Below are 27,380 nucleotides of genomic sequence, written 5' to 3' on the forward strand. Positions count from 1 at the left end.
TTATGGAGTTTAATGTTAGTTTTGTATAAAATTCTGTACTCGAGTTACATTTTCTTCCAGAAGTGTGTCTTCAGGAGAACCAGTTAGTATCTTTGAGAGCTCGTTTGGAGGTTCTAGCAGGGGAGCGCAGCTACTCCTATACACTTGACGGAAGATTGGTCCTCTGTCGAGGATGGTCGTCTTTTGCGACTGAGCGACTGCCGGAGCGCGCAGCTTTGGGAGGGATGAACATGGAGTGGTGAGACAGGAAGGGGATACCTGCCTAGCCGGCCAGATCAGCCGAATCAACCCTGGCGATCAATGGGGTGACAGATGGCACAGCCAGATCGGCCTCACATCCCAGTTAATATCTTTAATTCTCACAGAAGATCTGGGGTCTTCCCAGAGGAATCTGTGAAGATGACTTTTATCTCCCGTGGCCACAGTTTCCTTTTGAATAATGGATATAATTGTACCTGCCCTGTCCACCACAAAGATGAGGGTGGTTAGAAGAAGTTAAAAGCATAGACAAACATATGTAAGATTTCATTATTACTAGTTGCTATTGCCTCTAATAATTACAACAAAAGTAAATTAGACTTTTTAGTGAATTTTTTTTCAGTGTAAGAATACTAACAGATAATAAACTAAATAAAATTAATAACTTCTGTTGTTCTGCTCACCCAGTGTGTGTGTGTGTGTGTGTGTGTGTGTGTGTGTGTGGGTGTGTGTGTGGTTTTCTTTTCTTTTCTTTTTTTGAGAAAATAAGTGACTGTTTCATAAGGCTGCCCTCCAATACATTTGTTCACATGACTAACCATCTCAAAATTCTCAGCCTCATCTGTTATCTTAAATTATCAATAATAATTTAGTTGACTGCTAAGGACATTTACCTTTGACATCAAACCTAAGTCTAAAGGCTTTAGGTTATGGCCAAGCTTAAGGAGTACACATACTTATGAAACCAAATAAAATGAGACAAAGAGTGAGTATTAAGAGCTACATAAGTCTGTATTTTATATTTTAATTTTATTTTTCCTAGAGTTCTTAAAAATATGATGTGTCCCAAACATAATGACTATTTTTCCACTGATGAAATTGTAGAAATAAGAGAAATGTCAACCAAAAAGGATCTCAACATAAATCCTTTTAAAGAAACTATCAGAAACAATAATTGTTTTCAGAAGTTCTCCAATGATCTGCTTTGATTGCACCCTTGGAACTGAGGAACTAGAGATGTGAATGGGTTCACCTCTAGCTACATAAGTTCAACGTTCAGGGAGTGAGATAAGATATAGAGAGCTGGTAGTTTGAGAAATAATTTTCCTCATGTTTGTGTCCTGTATATACTCCAGTTTACTAGAAATCCTTATTTTTGAGAACTTAATGAATTCTTGTTCTTCATATACTTCATACCAAAAAGAAGACTTAAGTGATGTAAGACTAAATGTTTTACCCCAAAACATAGAGTGAGTTAATAAAAAAGGTTGAGTTATCTACTTAAAGTCTGTAAGCTGCAGTAAATGTTCTTCTGCAGTGTCTAGATCCTACTCTGTCAGTGCTTGGTTGGTGAATTTTAGAAACAGATTTGCAAATAATTGTAAGATGTCCTGGCTAGGCTAATTCCAAGTAGAAAAAGACTGTAGAAAAGCCATGAGACGGGCGGATCACGAGGTCAGGAGATCGAGACCATCCTGGCTAACATGGTGAAACCCCGTCTCTACTAAAAAATACAAAAAACTAGCCGGGCGACATGGCGGGCGCCTGTAGTCCCAGCTGCTTGGGAGGCTGAGGCAGGAGAATGGCGTAAACCCAGGAGGCGGAGCTTGCAGTGAGCTGAGACCCGGCCACTGCACTCCAGCCTGGGCGGCAGAGCAAGACTCCGTCTCAAAAAAAAAAGAAAAGCCATGTAGAGAGATGTGGATGGGAAAACTCATCTCCATATTATCCCTTAGAGATGGGATACCAATGTTGTTGAATACTATCTCATAAGCCAGTTGTTCTGCAATGGACAAAGGCAACAGAATGTGGGGCCTCTTCAGGAAGTTGACTAGAGATTAATTAGTACAGTATTACCACTGGGCATGGTAACTGCAATTTTTCCAGACCTAGAAGATTGCATGTATTTTGGGTTCTACATCTGGACAAAAAACAAACACACAAATAAAATCCTATTAGAACTGGAGAAAGTCCAGAGAATCTTCACAGGAGATCAAGCTTTAAAACAGGATGACAAAAGATAATTTCATCATGAAAAAAAAAAGGTCGACAAGGATATGACTTCAGTTTACCATACTTGATGAATGTCAAATAGGTTAAATCTTCTTTTTGGTCACTGAATACCAGAATACTAAGGCCTACTTTTAGCTTGAAAGAGGTAGTGTTCATCAGGTTGATATCAGAGCATTTATTAAATCTTTTAAACTCTTTACCTTGGAAGACCATACAAGTTGAACTTAAAAAATTTTTTTTGAAAAGACTGTTAGTAATTCATGAATAATAGCAATATAATGAAAATAACTTGTGTATATCTGGATCTATACCTTCCTTGGGTTTTACTAGTAGGGAAAAGACGCGTGAGGGATGGGAGATGGATCTAACAGAAGGTGATGGTATAGTTTTAGATTCTTGATTTTATAATATCAACAAATTTTAATGTGTTTTATGTGGTAATATGTACTTAATGGCTTTAAAATATTTTTAAGCAGTGTGCTCATTGAAAAATAATACTTGTCACTGCCCTGTCCTGCTGCTGCTAGAGGTAAATAATTACAGTGTAGTATACATATTTTTAAACTTTTAAATGCATATATATATGCATATAAATAGCTAAGGTTTTTACTTTTATTTTTTAACAAAAATGGGATCACTCTATGTTCTTCTATACAGTTGGCTCTTCATATCCATGGGTTCCACATCTGCAGATTTAATCAACTTCAGATAAAAAATATTTGGAAAAACACCCCCAAATAAATAACAATACATTAAAAGTTATACAAATGAAAAGTCAATACAGTATAACAACTATTTATATAGCATTTACACTGTATTAGGTATTATAAGTAATCTAGAGATGGTTTAAAGTATAGGGTAGGATGTGCACAGGTTATATGGAAATACAACACTGTTTTATACCAGGGACTTGAGCAGCCTTGGATTTTGGTATCCTTGGGGTCGGAGGTCAGGGGTGTCCTGGCACCAATCCGCCTTGGATACCAAGAGATAACTGTAATTTGATTTTTTCACTTAACAATATAGCATGGCTACCTTTTCATTATATTCAATATTGCCTTTGTCTTTTTAATGGTTGCACAGGAGGAAAGGTTATTCCAGACCAGCTGTCCCTCTCTAGATAGACATTTAGGTTGACACCAGTGTTTTGCTTTTACAAATAGTCCTGCAGTGAACACTCTTATCCTCAAACGCTTGTACTCATGAGTATTTCTGAGGGAGACACTAAAACTGAAGTTGCTGAGTCAAAAAATTATTTGTAGAAACGGGATGAAAATTGAACTGGGATGAGTCTGGCATTTTCTATACACTGAAATTCTTAATTTCATTATTTGTCTAGTATGTGCTTTTGTAGTCCCTACTACTTTGTTTTGCTTTTTTTTCTTTTACAGATTATTATAAGCATTATTTTACCACCCACCATTTTGACGTTGGAATTTAAAAGCAAAGCTGAGATGTCACATGTTCCCCAGTCCCAGGACTTCCAATTTATGTGGTATTACAGTGACCAGAATGCCAGCAGTTCCAAAGAAAGTGCTTCTGTGGTTAGTGCAAAATCATCATGAACTGAATTTTACTGTATTGACTGCACGCAAACATACACATCCTTAAAGTTTACTTATATAGCCATCTTTTAAACAAAAGTTACATTGCCTCTATTTCAGGCCAGCGATGACAGATGGTCCTGGGGTTATACGTTATTTTAAAATGCCTCTGACTAACCAATCAAGCATTTAGTTCTCTTGTATAATCTTAATAATATTATGCTATGGTCAGGTTTATTATGTACAATAGACCTAATTAACCCCCATATACGATTAAGCAAAATATCTTATTTCTACTTCAAAGCCAAAATCAAAGATGTGGTTTGGACATAGCTGTATACCAATTTATTAATTCAATGACTTGTTAGTGGCCACTTTACATGTGCTAGACGTTCTGTGGACACTGAATTAATTAAGGCAGATGCAACCTCTTCCACTGCGGGGCTTATAATCAGACAGAGTATCCACAGTATGTCACCATTGTTCAATTAAAACAGGTGTTGAAAAAGTGTTTCGGCCGGGCACGGTGGCTCACACCTGTAATCCCAGCAGTTTGGGAGGCCGAGGTGGGCGGATCACGAGGTCAGGAGATCGAGACCATCCTGGCTAACACGGTGAAACCCCGTCTCTACTAAAAATACAAAAATTAACCGGGCGTAGTGGTGGGCGCCTGTAGTCCCAGCTACTTGGGAGGCTGAGGCAGGAGAGTGGCGTGAACCCGGGAGGTGGAGCTTGCAGTGAGCCGAGATCACGCCACTGCACTCCAGCCTGGGTGACAGAGTGAGACTCCGTCTCAAAAAAAAAAAAAATAGTGTTTCAAGTTTGTTCATTATAAATGGCTTATAATCATAACAACAATCTTCCTTTTGCCTTTAAATTTAACTTAAGCAGTAATTATTAATAAGCTGCTGTTTTTAGAATTTTTCTAGGCATGGTGTAAGGGGTGGAGGCAGCACTTTTGATGGGATAGATAAGATTTCATAATACTAATTAAGTCATGCAATTTATTAGCTGAGGAGTGTAATTTGCATTGTGTATTGTGGCAGGAAACTGAAGGCAGGTGATGCATAGATGCTCTTTAGAGTGTCACTGTGTTGTCTTCTTGTGGTAATAGTGGGTAACAATGAATATAAAGAAGGCACTTCTGGTAATTGGAGAAGCAAAGCCATTATTCTGGAGCTGAAGCTGTATAGCATCAAATACTGCATTTGCTCACTGAGGTTTTATAAAACTCCTTATTGAAATTTCTACACGCAGAATAACTATGCCATGTGAAATTTAGATCTTTTTAGCTGATAACCTCTTGAAAACATGACCTTTGATGACATGAGTTTTCTTAGGACTAAATTATAGTAAGATGGCAGAATGGGTTAATCAACAGCAGAAGAAGACTCTTCCCATTAGGAGTCAGTAGATGAGGATTAGGGCTTGGTGACAGTTTTATGACTGAGGTGGTGTTTGAGCTTGACTTGAGGATGTGGAGAGGGAAAAGAGCATGTCAGTGGGAAGGAGACTATAAGCAGGGTCATGGAGTTGGGAAGTGGCAAGGCATATGTAAAGCATCACAAGTGGTATGGTTCAGCTGGAATCTAGGTTAGGAGGGTTATGTAACAAGCTGGGAGTACTTGTAGGAATGACGAAAGTAGACTAAGGCTAGATCATGTAGACTCTTGTATATCCTGTAAAGGAGTATGATTTTTATTCTGTAAGTTATGGAGAGCCAGTGAATGTGTATGCCAGAGTAGTGAGATGATCTGACTATTAGAGAAATTATTCTGCCTCCAGGGCATAGGATGGTTTAGCAAGAAGACTGGCTGGAAGCAGGGGGAACATCATAGGCCAGGGTAGCCATCCAGGTAAGAAACAATAAGTCCTTTAACCAGAGTCAGTAGCAATGGACATGGAGAGGAAGAGGGTCTTTTATACAAGGCTGTCTTGAAGGGACACGAGGATAATTGGAGAGGGAGTGGGTTCAGAAGGGGAAAGATGAGCTCGGTCTTAGACAGGTTAATAAATCACAGTGAAATACTAAGAAAGCTGTATAACAAAATCTGTTCTATCAGAGCATCATTAAGTGGGAAAGATGACTGCAATGCAATGCAAAACAGATATGGATTATAGTAGACTTATTGTTGTAGTTACAACTTTAATCTGTGTACCTGCTGGTATCAGATTACAATTAGAAAAAAAGAGTGTGGGGTGGTCAGGGGGTGTGGGGGTAAGGGGAGCCATATATATATATATATATATATAATAAAAGTTATTCAAGCCAAATGTTTTTGTCTTTACCTTCTTCTCAGTAAAAAAAATATCTGTTATATTCTCAGGTTTTCTTCATCATAGCAACTGGTGTCTTTGAATTCAACTCAGAGACAGGCCCCATCAGCACTTTATAATCCACTCCAAACTGTCAAAAGCAATTAAGAGCTAATGAAACACTCCTAGAGAAATAATAAGAGAAGTTATTTAATAATAAAGTCATTACTTAAATTGCTTTCTGGGGTCTTTCTGATGTGGTATTGATGTCATTAAAAGCTCATAAGTGATGACTTTTCTAATTGGTTTTACGCCATTTTAATTCTAGGCTGGTTCAAACCTGCTAGGAACTGGGCCGATTCCTACATTTCTAAGTCACAATCCCAACCCCACTGCCCAAAGTGAAATAAATGACTGAATAATTAATCAGGCACTGATGATAACCCATCTAGATGCCCGAGGCCTTAAACATCACATTTTTCTGCAATTATATGGACAGCTCAAGCAAAATTTGATTCATTCCTTGGCTTAAAAAATTTTGCTAATCTTGCAGGTCTGACATTAAAGAGATAACTTTTGTGGCTAGGTTGCAAGAATGGACTAGTTTGAGAGGCAGCAGAGAACATTCCTTTCTTTTAATATTACTTTAAAAAATTAAAAAGTACACGTTTCCTATTAAAAAACTAAAATCACCTAGAAATCTATACAGTAGAGTGATGTTGCTTTTGCTTCCTTTTTGCTACCCTTATATTGCTGCTTCTCTAAGGTAGCCAGCCTGTAATTGCTTCTTTTCTTTTTTTCTTTTTTCTTTTCTTTTCTTTTTTTTTCTTTTCTTTTCTTTTCCTCTCTTCTCTTTTCTTTTCCTTCCTCTTTTGAAAGCTCATTCTATGTGGGTGTTTGTGTAGTCACATTCAGTCATCTCCTGCTCTGCCTTACATATACTCATTGCTAATTCTGTACATGAGTTAATTCCCTTGGACTGACACATACCTTTTGGGTAGTTGATGAAAAATCTGATTCTTTCCCCAGAAAAATGCATGTACAACACAAATACTTGCACATGGTTGCAGGGTGTTCAAGGAACTCTAGAAGCTCAGAAAGCACGTGAACTGCAGGCAAACAGACCCTCTGCTATAAATCAGTGGGGAAGCTATAGAAGGTCAGAATCCTAAAACTAACGCAGTGCGTGAATTTCCTATGACAAGGAATGGCCATGCATCATCAATGTATGCTCAATTTGTTCTTATGTGTTAAGGAAATCACTGTATTGTTCATTACTTATTTCACAGGGATTTTATGAGTATCCTTAGGTTCCAAAATTTAAAAACATACAAAATTTAGCCAGGTGTGGTGGCAGGTGACTGTAAGTCCAGTTACTTGGGAGGCTGACGTACGAGAATCTCTTGAACCTGGGAGGTGGAGGTTGCAGTGAACTGAGACCGCGCCATTGCACTCCAGCCTGGGTGACAAGAGCAAGACTTCATCTCAAAAAAAAAAAAAAAAAAAAAGGGAGATTGAGAACAGGGACCAATTTTTAAATCCTTAGAACTACTCTTACTTTGAATTTAATTACTACAGAGTCAGCTTGCGTTTCAGAAATACCTCATATGTTTTACCTGGTCAATAATTTATACAATACATACAGTTTTCTCTCCCTTCAAAGGTAAGATTATAATTTGGCATGTGGGTGCCCAATTATTATTATTATTATTATTTTGAGACAGAGTCTCATTCTGTCACTCAGGCTGGAGTGCGGTGGCATGATCTCAGCTCACTGCAACCTCTGCCTCCCAGGTTCAAGCGATTCTCCTGCCTCAACCTCCCAAGTAGCTGGGATTATAGATATGTGCCACCACACTCGACTCATTTTTATATTTTTAGTAGAGGCAGGGTTTCTCCATGTTGGCCAGGCTGGTCTCGAACTCCTGACCTCAGGTGATCTGCCCACTTCGGCCTCCCGAAGTGCTGGGATTACAGGTGTGAGCCACTGTGCCCAGCCAATTAATTTCTAATATATTATCTATGCTATTTTTTGGATGTTCATGCTTGTCACTATTTTAGTTAAGCTGCTGACAAGAAAATGATTGTTTGTTTATTTTATAGAAAGAGTATGATTTGGAAAGGGGCCATGATGAGAAACTGGATGAAAATCAGCATTTTGGTTTGGAAAGTGGGCTCCAGCACCTTCCATGGAGCAGGAAAGTCTATGAGTTCTACAGTGCTCCAATTGTCAAGTTTTGGTTTTATACGGTTGGTCTCATTACAACAATATATGTCGGATGAATGATGGTTGATAGCTAATGATGAAATTGATAATATGCCTGATTTGCCACTTTGCAATAAAAATGTAGAAACCTAGTTAAAAAAAAGTGAGGGCATGACAAAGGAGGTAGCAAAAAAGACTGGAGGAAGGCAGGGAGAGGTTAGGGTAGAGCTTGCCTACCTTTTGGAGTTTGAGAACAAGCATTTTCTTCTCTCTTTGAGTGCTAAGAGTTAGCACTGTTATTGTGGGAAGATCTAGCTGCCTTTGCCCTACTGGTTAGTGTTGCTTCTGTCTCTAAAAACTCCTAAGCTAGGAATTTCCATGGAAAGAAACACTGGAATATTCTTTTCTTAACAATGTAAGTGTGGTTAAAACCCTCTTGGCGCTCCTATCAGAGTCCCTCAAATATGTTGTTGCACATTCACAAAATGGTAAAACCTCACCGTTTGAAGGGAGACTGAGCATTCAAAGATCTGTAGAACAACCAAATTAACAGCAGTGTTTGTAGAATTAAGCAATAGGTGGGTGAATTCTTAGAAAATCAGCAATTGAATCCGCATTTTCTTCATAGGAATGTGTTATATAGATAGAAAATGATGCAAGTGTTTGTTTTTTTGCCTTCAGTAGTATATGCTTATAAATATATAGAGAAAATGAAATATTTTAGAAGCTGAACTGTGTGAACAAATACTAAATCTATTATGGATAGTAGAGTGACAGAGAAAGCATGAACTTTCTTATGCTTTAGATGTGTTGAGTGCTTTTCACATTTATTTCATAGAATTTTCTTTTCTTTTAAGTATTTTTTTCCATGACACAGCCCTCTGGAGATCCTGAGAACATGTGCTCCCATAGCATTTATTTTTCTAATGCTTCTCTATAAATAGCTCATGGCCAAGAGTTTGTACATCTAAAACATTTGAAGTGTGACTATAAAAGGATATTTATCTAAATGTGTTGTATTTCCAAATATTTACCTGGCCAACCACACACTTATTTCCTATACTTATTGAATAAGTACATAGCTGTGTATGATTTTTATCTGTTTCCAAAAATCACATCTGCTTTCAAACAATGAGGTTTTGCTATTTTTGTAACATGCAACAACATATACGAAAGACTCTGACAGGAGTGCTGGGAGAGTTTTTACCATCGTCATACCATTGGGAAAAGCGTATTCAGGCATTTCTTCCCTTGGAAATTTCTAGCTCAGGAGCTTTAAGAAACAGGAACAAAGCTAAGCAATAGCGCAAAACCAGCCAGATCTGCTCACCATGGTGTAATAATTGGAACGAAACAAAAAGAGTCAAAAGCAATACTGCCAATGTCCAGAGTGTTTAGTGCTTAATTTTACCGAGGTGTGAGTGCGTTGGTTGCTTGTAGCCTTTGTGTAATGCCACTTTGGACTAACGAGTAAGTGGACTTAACATAGCCTTTAGGAATCCAACCTGTTCTCAAGTAGAGGAATTGTGGGCTACTTTCTCAATCTGAATATCTACTTATCGAATTTGTTTGTAGTCTTTTGCTTATAAATCTTCCGGATTCAGATAGTCTTACACTATACATATTAGAAAGAAAGTTATGGCTGAGGGTAACCTAAGGTTCAGGACATTCAATTTGATTTTACGGAGAGCTGACTGCTGTCTTTAAGACATAGTATACTAGGCAGCAGAGGGGGCGGTGAGAAGAAGACATTGCCAAACATCAATGCTGACTTCAAGCAGCTTACAGTTATGTAGGGGAGAATATTTATGTATGTAAATGAGTCCAGTATAAGGAATCAGTATATGGAGATAGTAAAATACAAATAATAAAATATATACAGACAAATGGGCTAAGGTCTGAACCTCAGAGTAAAAGTTAAGGAGTCAATTGTCTAGCCATGCTGAAACCAATGACAAAAAAGCTTAAATGCTTGATAGAACAAATTAACTTAAAGTATGTCCTTAAGGAGTCATCAAAAATACTCAGACTTTGAGATATAGATCAAGAGAAGTATAGAATTGTTGAAATTTACCTTTACTTTCTTATATGCTTCTCTTCTACACCTCCTTAAATGATAGGCACTAATATCCATTATGACTACCTGAAAGACCACCTATTGTCAATAATACCATTCTTATATAATTAGAAATGGTTTAAGCTATTCTCTATGTTATCTGTGCAGAACTAAAGTTAGAAGCAGACTTACCCATGTAGGTAGATAAAAATATATGAGAAATAGGGATCAAGGTTAAAATAATACGCTTTTATGAGAATGAACACACACACACACACATTTTTCTCTCAACTGATTTTTTTTTTTTTTTTTTGAGATGGAGTCTCTCTCTGTCACCCAGGCTGGAGTGCAATGGCGCGATCTCAGCTCACTGCAACCTTGGTCTTCTGGGTTCAAAAGATTCTCTTGCCTCAGCCTCCTGAGTGGCTGGGGTTTCAGGTGCACACCACCATGCCCAGCTAAATTTTTGTATTTTTAGTAGAGACGGGGTTTCACCATGTTGGCCAGGCCGGTCTTGAAGTCCTAACCTCAGGTGATCCACCCACCTTGGCCTCCCAAAGGGCTGGAATTATAGGCGTGAGCCACCGTGTCCAGCCGATACAAGGTTTTTAAATGCAAGTATTGATCAGTGAGCACTGTGTGTTGTCTCTGAGGCTATTTAGAGGACTGCAGTCTCATACATTGTTGATAATAGTGTAAATTGGTAAAGCCTTTCTGTCAGAAAATTTAGTAATATTTGTCACAGTTTTCAATGTGCATGGACTTTGGTAAAGCCTTTCTGCCAGAAAATTTAGTAATATTTGTCACAGTTTTCAATGTGCATGGATAGATATTCTGCTTCTGGGAATATATCTTAAGAAGATAAGAATATTAGATAAGATTACAAAGCTATTAATCACTATGTATCTATATGTGTGATCACTATGTCTTAATTCTTTCAAGACTTTGGAAATCTAGACATACATATATATACACAGTAATTAGACAAACATTTATTGAATGTCTACCATGTGTCAGAGTGCTGAGTGCTGAGTGCTGAAGATATAAATATTGACAAACAGTCCTTAATTAAAAGGGCTCACAGTTGGATACAACTTTTCTATTAAACAGCATTTTAATCAACATAAAATAGAACTCCCAGCAGTGGTAAATGCCACAGTTCATTGTATTTGAAAATAAGCATCTATTGCCACTGCAGATCTGGCATGCTTCACACACGTTTTCTTTCTATGTTTGAGATGAAGGGGAAGGCCTGTGATTCCTCCTGGGCTTGCTGTTACCTTGCCAGCACCCCTGTTGGACATGCAGGGTCCTGGAAATGCCAGTCACGAGCCAGCAGAACAATACAATGTGTCCTTCCATGCATCTGAGAACAGTGATTTCATTCCTGCCTCTAAACCCTAGACTAGAAGACTATGGATTGTTGTGCTTTCCTTGATACTAGGTCATCGATAACCCAAAGGGTGGTCCTAGTTATGTGTTCGTGTTATCGTGTTGAAGTTCATGCCTGGGTTTCTGCTCCATTTGCGTCTGCTTGGCGTGCTCTGTGCTTGCTCTCACTCACGTCTGGGGAATGTGTGTCCTCCTCACAGATGGCGTATTTGGCATTCCTCATGCTGTTCACTTACACCGTGTTGGTGGAGATGCAGCCCCAGCCCAGCGTGCAGGAGTGGCTTATTAGCATTTACATCTTCACCAATGCTATTGAGGCGGTCAGGGAGGTGAGTTCTGCCATCTACCTTTATCTTCCACATATGTCCTCGGCTTCTGTAGGTGTCCACTAAAAGACTCCTTGGCTCTGGTGATGAAAATGGACATGTCAAGAATGGGGGAAGACAGGAAACACTGACCTTGACTTACATGCTGCACGAAGTTTATTTGGGGGAGAATCCTTGATTCCAGCCCTTTATCTTGTCAGCTGCTTTCTGTTCGTTGGTGCACTTTGGAAGCAGTTATCTTTGAAGCAGATATCTTGGTGTGTTTACCAATCCTAAAGGATAGATGATGCCTTGGAATTGTATTAAACCCTCCAACTATTTGATTTCCCCAAGGTTTTTTTTTTTTTTGGTGGGGTTGATTTTTATTGCCTTACATTACTTTCATATGATCAATTTCATCTAATGAGTGGCATAATGGCTGAAGTTGTGCAATGTGTAAGGAATATGTTTATAGCTTTTGAAAGCTCCTACCAAGCACTTTGAACATTGAAGCTGGAAATCTCTCTGAGGCAGATAATCCAAGAAGCAAAAAACCAAAACTTGTAAAAATTTCTAGTTTGTAATGACTTACTTAAAAAAAAAGGGGGGGGGTCCGGGTGTGGTGGCTCATGCTTGTAATCCCAGCACTTTGGGAGGCTGAGGCAGGCAGATCATGAGGTCAGGAGATCAAGACTATCTTGGCTACATGGTGAAACCCCATCTCTACTAAAAATACAAAAAATTAGCCGAGCATGGTGGCATGCACCTGTAATCCCAGCTACTTGGGAGGCTAAGGCAGGAGAATTGCTTGAATCCAGGAAGTGGAGGTTGCAGTGAGCCGAGATCGCGCCACTGCCCTCCAGCCTGGGTGACAGAGCAAGACTCCGTCTCAAACAAAAACAAAACCAAAACCAAAAACTAACATTCCTGTAAGTTATAACTGCAATCATAAATATTTATGACTTAGACTGTTTTAGATGTCAATATATGTCTCTGTGTCTGTGTATTTACCTATATTTATTTTGTCCTGGAGTTAATATAACCAACATTATATAGTTATATTCTTTGTAATTATACCTATGTTGCCTGCTAATTCCTATGTGGAGTTTATAGATTATAGAAAATAAGTCAAGAGAGAAACAGATAGTTATCTGAATTGTACTACTTTTTTAATGCTTCAGGGAAAATAGGTGTACTATTTTACATTTCCGTTTATCTGATATGGTGTTTCAGGAGTATTTTCTTTTCTTAGTGAGTTCCAATGTCACATTCTTTTTTTTTTTTTTTTTGAGATGGAATCTTGCTCTGTCACCCAGGCTGGAGTGCATGGAGTGCAGTGGTGAGATCTTGGCTCACTGCAACCTGTGCCTCCCAGGTTCAGGCAATTCTCCTGCTTCAGCCTCCAGAGTAGCTGGGATTACAGGTGCCTGCCACCACACCTGGCTAATTTTTGTATTTTTAGCAGAGACAGGGTTTCACCATGTTGACCAGAATGGTCTCGAACTCCTGACCTCAAGTGATCCTCCTGGCTCGGCCTCCCAAAGTGTTGGGATGACAGGCGTATGCCACTGCACCCAGCCCAATATCACATTCTTAGCAGAATCTCACTAAATAGCAGTAGTCGGACTGGATTACAGGATTCCTTGCTCCATCCAGTGTTCTTTGCACCCTGCTGTGCCTCCTGAAATGAAATCGTAGCTATACAGATCTACTGCAATATTGAGTTTTAAAATGTCTTGGTGTTTCCTCATGCTATTTCAGGATTATTGAAAGCCAGAGAAAGTGCTTTCTATTTTTTTTTTAGTTCCAGTTGGGGTTTCAAGTGACAATCTAGCATTATCGAATGCATTAAATTATATCTTTATAGCATTGTTTAAATCATTACTGATAACTTAAGTCTCTGAAATTCCCGAGTGATTTAAGATTTGGCATGGTTTAGATTACTCTTTAAATGAATAGTTTGTGTATTTAAGAAGATCATATTAACGGGGTTCTTTGGTTATACCTCCTTTTTTAAGTTTCCTTCTTCCTTCTTTTAGATCTGTATTTCAGAGCCTGGGAAGTTTACTCAAAAGGTGAAGGTATGGATTAGTGAGTACTGGAACTTAACAGAAACTGTGGCCATTGGCCTGTTTTCAGTTGGCTTCGCCCTTCGATGGGGTGACCCTCCTTTTCACACAGCGGGAAGACTGATCTACTGCATAGACATCATATTCTGGTTCTCACGGCTCCTGGACTTCTTTGCTGTGAATCAACATGCAGGTCCATATGTGACCATGATTGCAAAAATGGTGAGTACAGTCTAGTTTTATATCCTGGTATTCTTTTTTAAAATTGTTTTTAAAAGAATTCTTATGGGTACATAAGTAGCTGTATGTATTTATGAGGTATATGGAATATTTTGATACAGGCATACAATGCATAATAATCACATCAGGGTAAATGGGGTTTTCATCACCTCGAGCGTTAATCCTTTGTGTTGCAAACAACTCACATATACTCTTTCAGTTATTTTTAAATGTACAATTAATTATTAGCTATAGTCACCCTGTTGTTCTAGTGTTCTTTGTAAACATGCTATGTTGTGCAGGCTAGATTTGTACTGCTGGGCTCAAGGGATCCTCCCATCTCAGCCTCCTGAGTACCTGAGACTATAGGCATACACCACCATGCCTGGCTTCTTTTTAATGGTTCTTCATGGTTTATATCCAATAGTTTAACTTTTGAAATTATTATTATTATTATCATCATTATTTGAGACAGGGTCTTGCTCTGTCACCTAGACTGGAGTGCAGTGGTGTGATCACGGGTCACTGCAGCCTCACCCTCCCGGGCTCAAGAAATCCTCAACCTCCTGAGTAGCTGGGACCAGAGGCACACACCATCGTGCCAAGCTAATTCTTTTTTGTTATTTATATAGAGAGGGTCTCACTATGTTGCCCAGGCTGGTTTCAAACTCCTGAGCTCAAATGATCCTCCTGCCTCAGCCTCCTGAAGTGCTGGGATTACAGGCATGAGCCATTGTGCCTGGCCATTTTGGAATTATTTATAGAAGCACAGCGAGCAAGATCATGTCACCACTGCCTTCCATGTAACCACAAACTAGTATTTAGCAAACGACCTTGGATAGTGTATTGCATAGTTAGTTGATTGGGACACTCAGCTTACCCTTTTGATTAGGGCCAGATGGTATGACATTGAGTCAAATCTGTCTCTGAGCACAGTAATTCCTGAGGACCAGATTCATGTGAGGCTACTACCAATGATATTTTCTGCTACAATATCCGTTTATTCTTGTATCGCTCACTGACTCTCCCCTACCATCACGCTCTTAAATTGTGCTTACTATAGGCCACACACTGTTCTAGGTACTCAGTGTATATTAACTCATTTCATCTTAGCAACAACTTTAGGAGACAGGTAGTATTATTACACACATTTACATACAAGGTAATGGAGGTTAAGTAAATTCCTCAAAGGAATATATGGGGAGCCGAGATTCAAAATTGGGCCACCTAGCTCCAGTCTGTCATCTGAGCTTGCCGTACAGTTGTGTCAACTTTTTCTTTTTTCTTTATTTTTTTTTTCTGAGATGGAGTCTTGCTCTGTTGTCCAGGATAGAGTGCAGTGGTGTGATCTCCGCTCACTGCAACCTCCGCCTCCTGCGTTCAAGTGATTCTCCTGCCTCAACCTCCCGAGTAGCCTATAGTAGGGACCACAGGTGCTTGCCACCATGCCCAGTTAATTTTTTATTTTTTAGTAGAAACGAGGTTTCACCATGTTGGCCAGGCTAGTCTCAAACTCTTGACCTCAAGTGATCCGCTTACCTCCACCTCCCAAAGTGCTGGGATTACAGGCGTGAGCTACTGAGCCTGGCTGACTTTTTCCATCTGGCTATTCACAAGGACCTAAGACCTACCCTTTAATAAGTACAGTGTCTCAAGATCAGCTTTGGCTTTTCCTTCTAGAATACTTACTGGCAGGGAAGGAGCAAGTTCTGGAGAATGAAGGGTAGTGCTAAGACAAACAAAGAAGACAGAAAAGAGACAACCTCCAGAACTCCAAAGATTTTTCGTATTTGACATTTTTCTCTTAGACCAGAAAGGTTTTCTCTTGTCTTGGTGACATTAGTATTTATGAGACAGGCTATGCCGAGATAACCAATATATTTCAGTGACTTAGCACAAAGGTATTTCTCCCTAATGCAAGGTTTGGTGAGAGTTCCTGGGGGCTGTCTTCTATGCAGTGACTCAGGAATCTGGGATCCCTTTGTCTTGTGACATAGCTATGTGAACATTTGGCTCCTGAGGTCTATGGCAGGGAGTGAGAGAGATGGAGAAAGTCTAATGGCTTTTAACTGCTCTGGATAAGAAGTGCCCAAGTCACCATCAGACCACAGCCCACTGGTTGGAACAGGTTTCACAGCCCCAGCCTAATGGAAGGGAAGCTAAGAGACGTAGAGCACCTCTTGCAATACTGATGGGAATTGTGGTGAATGCTCTCTCTGTTACAGTAAACTAATGGATTGAATTGATGTACATTTAATAGATGGAATTAAACTGGCTTGATCAGTTTCTTAGACCCTAATCAATTCCTGAAGACAATTCTGGGAATAAGGAGCCTTTGGATGAATTCAACAATACCCTTTTTTTTTTCATTTATTTTCCTAACCTCTGGTCCAAGTGGGGGCAAAGTTGGATATTAGCTAATCAAAAAGTGTTCACAATTCATTACTGCTTAAACAAAGAAGAACAGATTCTCTCCTCTCAGCACATTTATGTTATTCCATAGACCACATTGTCTTGAAATATATGCTGTGTGAGAAAACAAAAGAGTTTAGCCAAAGAAAGTCTAGCTGTTCGTGGGCAAGGGTGTTCTAGTCAATGACTAGACAATCTTATTATTTGCAGGTATAATTGTGATGGTTGCTGGTGTTTGGTTTCCTTTGAACTTCAAATCTATGGTAAAATTCTGGTTGCTCTTTTGCAGACAGCAAACATGTTCTATATTGTGATCATCATGGCCATAGTCTTGCTGAGCTTTGGAGTGGCACGCAAGGCCATCCTTTCACCAAAGGAGCCACCATCTTGGAGCCTAGCTCGAGATATTGTATTTGAGCCATACTGGATGATATATGGAGAAGTCTATGCTGGAGACATAGATGGTATGTACGGGATTTTGCCATCATGCAGAAATTGTGCCTTCATAGTTAACAAGAGTAAAATAAATCTGAAAAACAATCATCTAAATCTAAAAATGTTTGAATGTATGGTATTCTGTGCAGTTAATGTGCTAAATGTTTGTCTAGAGTGGCAGGACTGTGATTCATCTTATCTCTCATTCTTTTAAAATTCTTTGTTTGTAGTTTGTTCAAGCCAGCCATCCTGCCCTCCTGGTTCTTTTCTTACTCCATTCTTGCAAGCTGTCTACCTCTTCGTGCAATACATCATCATGGTGAACCTGTTGATTGCTTTCTTCAAGTAGGTTATTTCTATTAAATATGATTATTTTATTTAAATAAGAAATGTGGGCAGATATGTTGAGTAGATTCACATGTACTTTGAGTATGTAACCTTTGATTTTTGTGTGTTCTATGTTTTATTATTATTGTTTTGAAATATGTGCATAAAACTACTGGTAAGAAGGATGCAGAGCGTGGGAAATGGTGAAATAATAAATGCAGTCATCCATCGTTATCTGTGGAGGTCTGGTTCCAGGACCCCCTGCGGATACTAAATTCTATGGATGCTCCAGTCCCTTATAGAAAATGGTGTAGTGTTTCATATAACCTACACATATCCTCCTGTATACTTTAAAACATCTCTAAATTATCTATGATACCTAATATAGTGTAAACTCAACGCAAATGGTTGCTGTATTGTATTGTTGAGGGAATAATGACAAAGATAAAATGTCTCTGCATGTTCAGCACAGACACAATCATCCTTTTCTTTTCCCCAAATATTTTCAATCTGTGGTTGTTTGAATCCACAGATGCAGAACCCACAGATATGAAGGACTGACTGTGGAGGGAAAGTACAATGTAACAACATCAAAATGCAAGGAGATCTTGAGTTGTGATTAGGCAGTAAGTTCGAATTATGAAAGGATAGCAAGTGATGGAATTGCAGGTTGGCAAAGGAGTTCTTGATATGCTTTCTTCACTTGCTCCCAGCTTCCCCTATTCTCTGTTTTCTCTTTCTCTCTCTCTCTTCCTTTCTTCTTTTCCTTTCCTTTCCTTTCCTTTTCCTTTTCCTTTCTTTGTTTTTTCTTTTTGAGATGGAGTCTTGCTCTGTTGCTCAGGCTGGAGTGCAGTGGTGTGACCCCAACTCACCACAACCTCTGCCTCCTGGGTTCAAGCAATTCTCCTGCCTCAGCCTCCCAAGTAGCTGGGATTACAGGTGCCTGCCACCACACCTGGCTAATTTTTGCTTTTTTAGTAGAGATGGGGTTTCACCATGTTGACCAGGCTGGTCTCAAACTCCTGACCTCAAGTGATCCACCTGCCTCTGCCTCCCTAAGTGCTGGGATTACAGGAGTGAGCCACTGCACCAGGCCCTCTGTTTTCTTCTCTGTCACTTCTCACTGCTTCTCAGTCTTCTGTTCTGGATCATCTTCTCCTCAACCTTTTAACATTGGAATGTCCCTGAGCCCGGACCTGCCTCTTCCTTTATTTATGCTTTTTGTGATCTCTTTCAGTTTCCTGTATATCCTGAGCACATCCAATTAATATCTCCAGCCCAGCTCGCTTTCTTAAACTCCAGCCATGGAGATCCAACTGGCCCCTTCCTTCACCAGTTAGAAATTTAATAGATTTCTAAAATTTAAAATACCCAAACTCTTTATCTCCCCTCTTTCCCAACATACTTTTATTTATACTATTTAATGTAGTCTTTCCCAAATCTGCGAGGAAGAACATGAGTTTATGTTGATGTTCCAACTTTTCAGTCGTTTACACCGAAAACTGAGTAGTTATTCTTAATTTTTCTCTACTCCACACCATGATTCTGTACATGGAGTCATTCTTAATTTCTCTTGAACCTCTCCCTCTAAACTCTCAGGAACTTCTGTTAACTCAGCCTTCAAGTAGGTAACTGATTTAATTACCTTTCACTACCCCACTGTTATCACAGAGTTTCTAATTTATCTCTCTGCTTCTGTCTTTGACACCCTATATTCTTTTCTCAACACAGTAGTCCAAATGACCCTTTAAAAGCAGACATCAGAGGATATTACTCTTCTGCTCCAAACTCTTCAATGCCTCCCATTTTACTTCTGGGTAAAAGTTTAAGTCACTACAATGACTTATATGGCCCCATGGGAGTTGGCTTTCCTGTCACTTCTTCTTCTTCTTCTTTTTTTTTTTTTTTGAGATGGAGTTTCACTTTTGTCATCCAAGCTGGAGTGCAATGGTGTGATCTCAGCTCGCTGCAACCTCTGCCTCCTAGGTTCAAGCAGGTCTCCTACCTCAGTCTCCTGAGTAGCTGGGATTGCAGGTGTGTGCCACACACCTGGCTAATTTTTGTACTTTTAGTACAAACAAGGTTTCACCCTGCTGGCCAGGCTGGTCTTGAATTCCTCCACCCGCCTCAGCCTCCCAAAGTGCTGGGATTACAGGCGTGAGCCACCACGCATGACCCCTGTCACTTCTCTTTTTTTTTTTTTTTTTTGATAGAGTCTCTCTGTTGCCCAGGCTGGACTGCAGAGGTGTGATCTTGGCTCACTGCAACCTTTGCCTCCCGAGTTCAAGTGATTCTTCTGCCTCAGCCTCCTCAGTAGCTGGGACTACAGGTGCACGCCACCACACCCGGCTACTTTTTGTATTTTTAGCAGAGACAGGGTTTCACCATGTTGGCCAGGCTGGTCTCGAACTCCTGACCTCATGATCCACCTGCCTTGGCCTCCCAAAGTGTTGGGCTTACAGGCATGAGCCATCGCGCCCGGCTGTCACTTCCTAAATCATGCATCACGCTACTCTTCCCCTGACCCATTCCTCTCCAACCACATTGGCCCTCAGGTTTCCAGACCACACTGGCCCTCAGGTTTCCAGACCACATTGGCCCCTCAGTTTTCCAGACCACATTGGCCCCTCAGTTTTCCAGACTACATTGGCCCCTCAGTTTTCCAGACCACATTGGCCCTCAGGTTTCCAGACCACATTGGCCCCTCAGTTTTCCAGACCACATGGCCCTCAGGTTTCCAGACCACATTGGCCCCTCAGTTTTCCAGACCACATTGGCCCTCAGGTTTCCAGACCACATTGGCCCTCAGGTTTCCAGACCACATTGGCCCCTCAGTTTTCCAGACCACATTGGCCCCTCAGTTTTCCAGACCACATTGGCCCTCAGGTTTCCAGACCACATTGGCCCCTCAGTTTTCCAGACCACATTGGCCCTCAGGTTTCCAGACCACATTGGCCCCTCAGTCTTCCAGACCACATTGGCCCTCAGGTTTCCAGACCACATTGGCCCTCAGTCTTCCAGACCACATTGGCCCTCAGGTTTCCAGACCACATTGGCCCCTCAGTTTTCCAGACCACATTGGCCCTCAGGTTTCCAGACCACATTGGCCCTCAGGTTTCCAGACCACATTGGCCCTCAGGTTTCCAGACCACATTGGCCCTCAGGTTTCCAGACCACACAGGTGCCTTTGTGCTTGCTGTTCCCTCTGCCTAGAATGCTCTTCCTGCAGCTACCGGTGTGGCCCACTTCCTCACCTCTTCTCGTCTTGCTCAGAAGCAAGCAATTTATCTCAGACACTGAAAAGAGTGCCTGACACGTATTTGTTTTGTAGACAAAAGAAACCAAGTGAAGCAATGGGAAGAAACTCCTATTTTCTAGATGCCTCTTAAATGTCAGACACTGTGCTAGGTATTTGATTCCTTGTTTACCTTACCGAAGAGAAAAAGATAAGAAAAGAGAAAATCAGTTTATGCAGTATAAGTAACGAAAGTAGGGAAGACACGGGTTGAGAGTTAGGCAAAGTAAATCAGAATTCTTAAAAAAAAAAAAGTGACTGCTGTGTTGTTACCTATACATGGGGAAGACATACCTTCCTGCTTGTTATATGATAGTCATCAGTTCTCTTAGCCCAACCATTTTAGGAACTTAGAATATTTGCTGGTGTTTAGTTATAATAGCTACTTTTATATATCAAATAATAAAAGGGTCTGAGTTTTTTGGGGGGGCGTGAGGGGAGACAGGGTCTCACTCTGTCACTCAGGCTGGAGTGGTACAATGGTGTGATCTCAGTTCACTGTAACCTCCACCTCCCTGGTTCAAGCGATCCTCCCACCTCAGCCTCCCGAGTAGCTGGGGCCACAGGTGCGTGCCATCATGCCCAGCTGAATTTCGTATTTTTGGTAGAGACGGGGTTTCGCCATGTTGCCCAGGCTGGTAGTCTGAGATTTTTATTTATTAAAAATGTCCAGTGTCTCATCGCCCATTTGCTCTCAGGGGAAAGGCTCACACCCCCCCCATCTTAGCCCCAGGAAGGTAAGTGGGTGCTGGTGATGGGATGGCGTGACGATCCTGCTATGAGTGTCACCAGGAGGCTCTTTGGACTCTTTGGGAAGGAGTGTCACCTGGTCAGGTGGTGTGCTCTCAGTCACTAGGGGTGTACACTCGAGGTTGGGTGAACACCTGCTGGTCATGGTACCCAGTGAGTCTTGCCCAAGTGGGCAGCTGAACAGAGGCCCCTCTGGGTCTTGGAGTCCAAAGAACTGCAGAGCAGCCCAAGGGGTGTGGGTCAATTTTGAGTGGCGGCCAAGTCAGGGAGCCCGTGTGCCTCATGTTCGGGTCTGGTTGACTTGGCCACCACTGAAAGAAGCAATAAGTACGGGCTCCTGGTACCTGCAATTCTCCTGCAAATGGCCCAGAGAACAGCCTTGAAGCCACCTTTCCCCTCCAGGGGACTGATCCTGTCCCTAACGCTGCAGTGGCGTCCAGGGATCAGGGGAACATTGCTTTGAGAACTCTCCTGCCTGTTACAGAGGCAGCACAAAGCCGGTGCCCCCTGAGCCAACATGGCACTGGAATGGCTTTTTAGGAGAGAACTCTGTTGGTGACAGTCACATCTCAAATATAATAGCTGATTTTAAAAGCCAGCAGCAGCGAAGCCATATACCTGAGTACAGGTGGCAGTTGCAGAGAGCCATGGGCTGGAGAGGGTCAGATGGGGCCTCCCACAGGGGGATCCTGGGGGCGCTGCAGCTCAGAGTGACTCCCAGCTCTGTCACTGGCAGGGCGACCCCTTCATTCTGGAGCCTTAGCTCTGAAAGCCCCCAGTGGGGGTGCCCTTTCAGATGGCCCCTCTCCATTTCAAAGGCTCTGATTCTCGATCTTGAAACCAAATGCAGCACGGACACTTGATTTCCGTTTCCACTGGGATGGATGGAGGTCTCCTTTCTAGCCCTAGCCCAGGCAGCCAAACCTATCCTGGCATCAGAACATGCTGAGCACATTTTGTAGGGTGGCACCTTTTTATCCAAGTTACTAGCTACACATCAATGTTTAAAGAGAAAAAAGTGACCTTTCACTTTTTTTTCTTGAAACTTGAGGAAACAGGATACATACTACTGATTTATTTTTTTCTTAAAGAAAACTAAATGCATAACTGCAGAGTGCTAGAGGTGTGTATTTTTCATACAGTGGGGGGAAAGTATTTGTGCTGCTTTTTGGAGATGGACTGGAATGTCTGGTTTCTGTCCCCCGGCCCGGCAGCTATGTCTATTTTCTGTAGAAGATGCCACAGTGAGACCCGGAGCCACCCCTTCCTGCCCTGGCGCTGTTTAGAGCTGGGAGCCTATGGACTCTCGGCCTGTTTCTCCCTTCTATTCAACCAGTCTGATGTGGGGAGACAAAAAGAAATAGAACTTTTTGATAGAGTGGTAGAAACATTGATTTGAATTATTTTAGTAGAAGGAGTACCAAACAAGACTCTGATAGTGTATACTTTGAGCTAGATAAACAAAGGCCTCTTTTTGAGCCTCCTGGCCAGCAACAACAACAAAAACAAACGTCCAGTGTCGAAAAAGAAGTTGAGAAATCCTCGCATAGGACAAATTTCTCATGTTAGAGATGAACACACTGAAGACCATACAAACTGACCAACCCCAGATCTGACTACTTCTCCAGGAGCCGGTTACAGACAATTCTTTATAAAATAATTGAAAAAAACAAAAACAAACAAACAAAATTAAATACACTGTGAAGTTCGCCACCTGCTGGTAGAAGGCTGTTGTCATGTTGGAGTGAAACAACTATTAATAGCATGTGCAACCCTAGAGTTTCTCACTCATTGACCTGGACCCCAAAATGTGCATTTCTGACATGTTCTCAGGTGATGCTGACGCTGCTGGTTCAGAGAACATGCTTGAGAACTACTGAGATAACCCAGTCATCTATGTTTCAATCACCTTCTGTATGGATTCTGAGAAACTTCTATTCTTACCCAAAGATGGCGTTCTCTAGGATAATCCTGGTTCCTTTCCTTTATCACTGTTCAAGTTTAGGGTTATCTGTGTTTTTATTTGCTAAATTTGGCTACCTTCCTCAAGTTCTACTCTGCTATCTTTCTCTAAAGAAACTAAAATTTTGACATTGCAAGAAGAATTTTTTAAAAAAGAAACTAAATTTTGTTAGTCTATGCACAATATTAAGATGGACATTTTACTGTGTTCCTCTTATATCATATTATATACTTAAGTAGTTAAGGATGATCTATTGTTTCAGAATAACTGTAGCCCCAATCATTACCCCCATGACAAGTTCTATAATATCAATATTCACCGTTCTATCTCCATGTTACAGCTACAAAGTGACCTACCAATAAGGAGTTACTTTTATTGTAAAGTTAATCTAAATAATTTGTCTGGATTTTCATAGAAGCTCTGCTTTTTGATTTAAGATGAATTGATTCTTCTTCCATTTCTTCATTTACAGTATTCTGTTTGAGTGTTTTAACTGGGATTTTCCTAGCAGTTCTCACATTTGACATTAGATAGATGATACAGAGGAACATTAAATCTGTTTCCCATAAACGATGAATTATGGACTGAAAAAGAGCTTTTATGTGAGAAGAGATGGTGACTTGAGAATAGTGTTGAGTTCCAGAACGGATTTTCTGTTCATTACACTGAAAATGTTGACATTTTCTTTTCTCTGATTGTAATGTCTGCCTTTTGCCTGTTATTCTGATTAGCATGTTTGATTGTAGAAGGTAGCTAATATATTTTGTTTGGTGGAAGAAGAATCGTAAACACAGTGGATAGTATTTGTATTGGGTAACTGCCAGTAATGTCAGGTGAACCAATCATAAATGCTGGAAAATATAGAATCTGTTACCTTTCAAGACTTCATATTAAAACATTGTCCCTCCCTTACTTCATCTTACAGCAACGTTTACTTAGATATGGAATCCATTTCAAATAACCTGTGGAAATACAACCGCTATCGCTATATCATGACGTATCTGGAGAAGCCCTGGCTGCCCCCACCTCTCATCCTGCTGAGCCACGTGGGCCTTCTCCTCCGCCGCCTGTGCTCTCATCGAGCTCCTCACGACCAAGAAGAAGGTGACGTTGGATTAAGTAAGTTGTTCTGTGTGAGGCAGGAGGAAGAGAGCAAAAAGTAGAGATTCAAGGCGAAGATGCACCGGAGTATTATAAGTTAAGTTCAGGGCACTGGGGGGCTCTGGGAGTTCCCTGACAATAGAATATCAGCTGATGCCCTGGGTCTAAGTAAATATATTGACCTCATTATGAGGTCGCAGTGCCTTTTGCCAAGATGAACGGATACTTAGAAAGGAATAGGTAGGAGGAGAATCTCTGCTCGATTGTGTAAAGGCTTTAGGTTACATGGAAAACCTGTATTTTCTCTGCTGACCAGAGAACTCATCAGAATAACTCCTAGAGAGTAGTCATGTGTCCTGTACTGTTCTCCTTGTTGTGGAAGATGGAATTCAGACAGAATGGAGTTACAGAAAGCCTTGGGGTCTGAGAGAAAAGATAAGCAAAGCTGGGCTTAACTTATTAACCGGAGTCATGGTCCTCTGATTCTCTAATCTACTGAGCATGGAGGTGATTCTGAAATGGATGTTTCTTATTTTCAAGAACCTCAACTCAGAATGCGGTAGTGCATGCCTGTAGTCCTAGCTACTCAGGAGGCTGAGGCACAAGAATTGCTTGAGCTCAGAAGTTTAAAGCTGGGGTGCGCCATGATCGCGCCTGTGAATAGCCACTGCACTTCAGCCTGGGCAACATTGTGAGTCAGGATGCGGAAATAGAGATTCTGACTTCTGTTTTTTCAAAGCATAAGCCTATATATTTTGAGGTTTTCCTAATTCATCTTGTTTAGCCAGATCTTCACTGTGTGATATGACTATCATACTAATTGTTGTCAGAGAACATTGCGTTTGGTGGTTTTACAAATCTTCTGTAGTTCCTATCAAGCAATTCCACAGTTGGTACCAGGCCCATTTCTAGATAGTTCCCAGAAATACAGGAAGCAGGTGGCATAAATACACAATCCTTTTCCCAATTCCTAAATCTGAAATACCTCTGAAAACTGAAAGCCTTTTTTCTTCATAAATTGAGGAAATACTTATTTGGCAAAAAAAAAAAGGCTGATAAGAATTGATGTGAAGCCATTTATTTTCTTTATTTCTTGGAGTATGAATATTCATTGATGTTGCTGAAGAAAATAGTAATATGTTTGATTTTAGGGATTGCTTTAACCTTAACTAGGGATTTCACTTCATTTATGATATATTCACTATATTAACTTTCTGAAACTAGAAAAGAACAGTTCTGAATTATAAAATACTCTGGATTCCAGGAGTTTCAGCTAAGGGACAGTGGGCTGTTTATGTGTTTAGGTGGGTCCTTAGGGGGACAGGTCATCCCCTGCAGTATATTATGGGGTTGACAGGGTGATATGCTTTTGCTGATGGTAGGTGACTCTGTGACGTATTTTTTCTCCTCCTAAGTCACTTTGAAGATTTTTTCTTTTCTTTTTCATACCCCACTCCCTGATCAAGAGATTCAGCCTTGGCCGGGCGCGGTGGCTCAAGCCTGTAATCGCAGCACTTTGGGAGGCCGAGACGGGCGGATCACGAGGTCAGGAGATGGAGACCATCCTGGCTAATACGGTGAAACCCCGTCTCTACTAAAAAAATACAAAAAAAAAAAAACTAGCCGGGCGCGGTGGCGGGCGCCTGTAGTCCCAGCTACTCCGAGGCTGAGGCAGGAGAATGGCGCGAACCCGGGAGGCGGAGCTTGCAGTGAGCTGAGATCCGGCCACTGCACTCCAGCCTGGGCGACAGAGCGAGACTCCGTCTCAAAAAAAAAAAAAAAAAGAGATTCAGCCTTTGTACGAAAGCCAAAGCATAACTGAAGTTAACTTGAAGGCTTATAATTATACTGTAAATTTCAGGCTGCTAGTAGAGAGACGTCCCAGGCTTTGGCTGCAGAACCATTGCAACCTAATAGCAGAGTGTGAATTGCTTGATAAATCCTGGAATTGACTAGGATTTGCCCAGACTTCCTAGTACCACATGAAAGAACGTTTCCTGGGTTCACCTTGGTCTGTGCTTATAGGATGATTTCATAAAAACTCGAGTAAAGTTTACAATGAATTCACCCTGAGCTTTCTGGAACATTCTTGAATTTTCGTAACATTGCTTCTGATCCTTTATATTGAGGATAAAGACATTTACACAAGGGGCAGCAGTGCCACCTTGCGGACAATTACAGGAAAGCGCCACATACTGCAAGGTGCACCTGTCATTGGAATTACTCTGGATTGTTTGCTCTCAGGGACCCACATAAGGTTCACATCATGACACCTGTTAAGTTTCTTGCTCATGGGAGATTCGTCAATGAAAGAAGACTTTAGAGTTGGGTAGGGGGTGGGAGATACCAAATCTTTTCAGTGTCTGAAAAAATTTTTCCTGCCATTTAAATCAGAAAGCACTGCATATCTGAGTTGTGAATACATTTTACAGCTGAATAATACTTTTAGCCATGTTTTCAATTTAGAATTAAGATTTTTTGTCATTTTTTTCAGAAAATAATGTAACAATTGCATTTTAAATAAATTCTGGAGAACCATGTTAGTTCTTTTTGTCCTAATGTAAGCAAAACCATTCAAGAAAGAGAACTTTCCAATTTAATCCATTTAGCAGCATCATTTCATTTATATATTTTCTAAGCATTATAAACTTACTTAAAAGATGGTGTATTATTCTATTAGGCAGGAGTGAAAGCCAAGGTAATAGACCAAATGTGAATGCTGGAGTTTGATGAAGAATTGCGTTAGCCTTATAATATCACTTAGTAATGTGTCTTTTTAATGAGTTATTTATGATTGTGTCAGAGAAGGTATACAGCCGTGATTGGCCATTGAATGGTA

General features: G+C 40.7%; 1 protein-coding gene and 1 long non-coding RNA gene across 5 annotated transcripts in view; one reads left to right on the forward strand and one right to left on the reverse strand.

Annotated features, from left to right (window-relative positions):
* TRPM6 (transient receptor potential cation channel subfamily M member 6) overlaps positions 1–27,380 on the forward strand; it is a 162,445-nt gene that overhangs the window by 85,816 nt on the left and 49,249 nt on the right. For all 3 annotated transcript variants that reach the window (XM_033237090.1, XM_033237089.1, XM_033237091.1), the window contains 7 exons: positions 3,603–3,755; positions 8,115–8,261; positions 11,866–11,994; positions 14,010–14,261; positions 16,960–17,134; positions 17,336–17,450; positions 24,366–24,559. In XM_033237090.1, the coding sequence (XP_033092981.1) occupies positions 3,603–3,755; positions 8,115–8,261; positions 11,866–11,994; positions 14,010–14,261; positions 16,960–17,134; positions 17,336–17,450; positions 24,366–24,559 (1,165 nt within the window). The remainder of the gene's footprint in view (positions 1–3,602; positions 3,756–8,114; positions 8,262–11,865; positions 11,995–14,009; positions 14,262–16,959; positions 17,135–17,335; positions 17,451–24,365; positions 24,560–27,380) is intronic.
* Positions 25–24,560, reverse strand: LOC117098461. Of its 2 annotated transcripts, none has more exons than XR_004443418.1 (3): positions 24,467–24,560; positions 6,045–6,162; positions 25–213 (listed from the first exon to the last, which is right to left on the reverse strand). It is a non-coding gene; the product is annotated as an uncharacterized LOC117098461 (long non-coding RNA). The 2 variants fall into 2 exon arrangements; XR_004443417.1 differs by having other exon boundaries at positions 6,045–6,196; positions 24,467–24,532.

The sequence above is a fragment of the Trachypithecus francoisi genome, unplaced genomic scaffold (genome assembly GCF_009764315.1).
Source record: "Trachypithecus francoisi isolate TF-2019V2 unplaced genomic scaffold, Tfra_2.0 Lachesis_group16, whole genome shotgun sequence".
NCBI lineage: Eukaryota > Metazoa > Chordata > Mammalia > Primates > Cercopithecidae > Trachypithecus > Trachypithecus francoisi.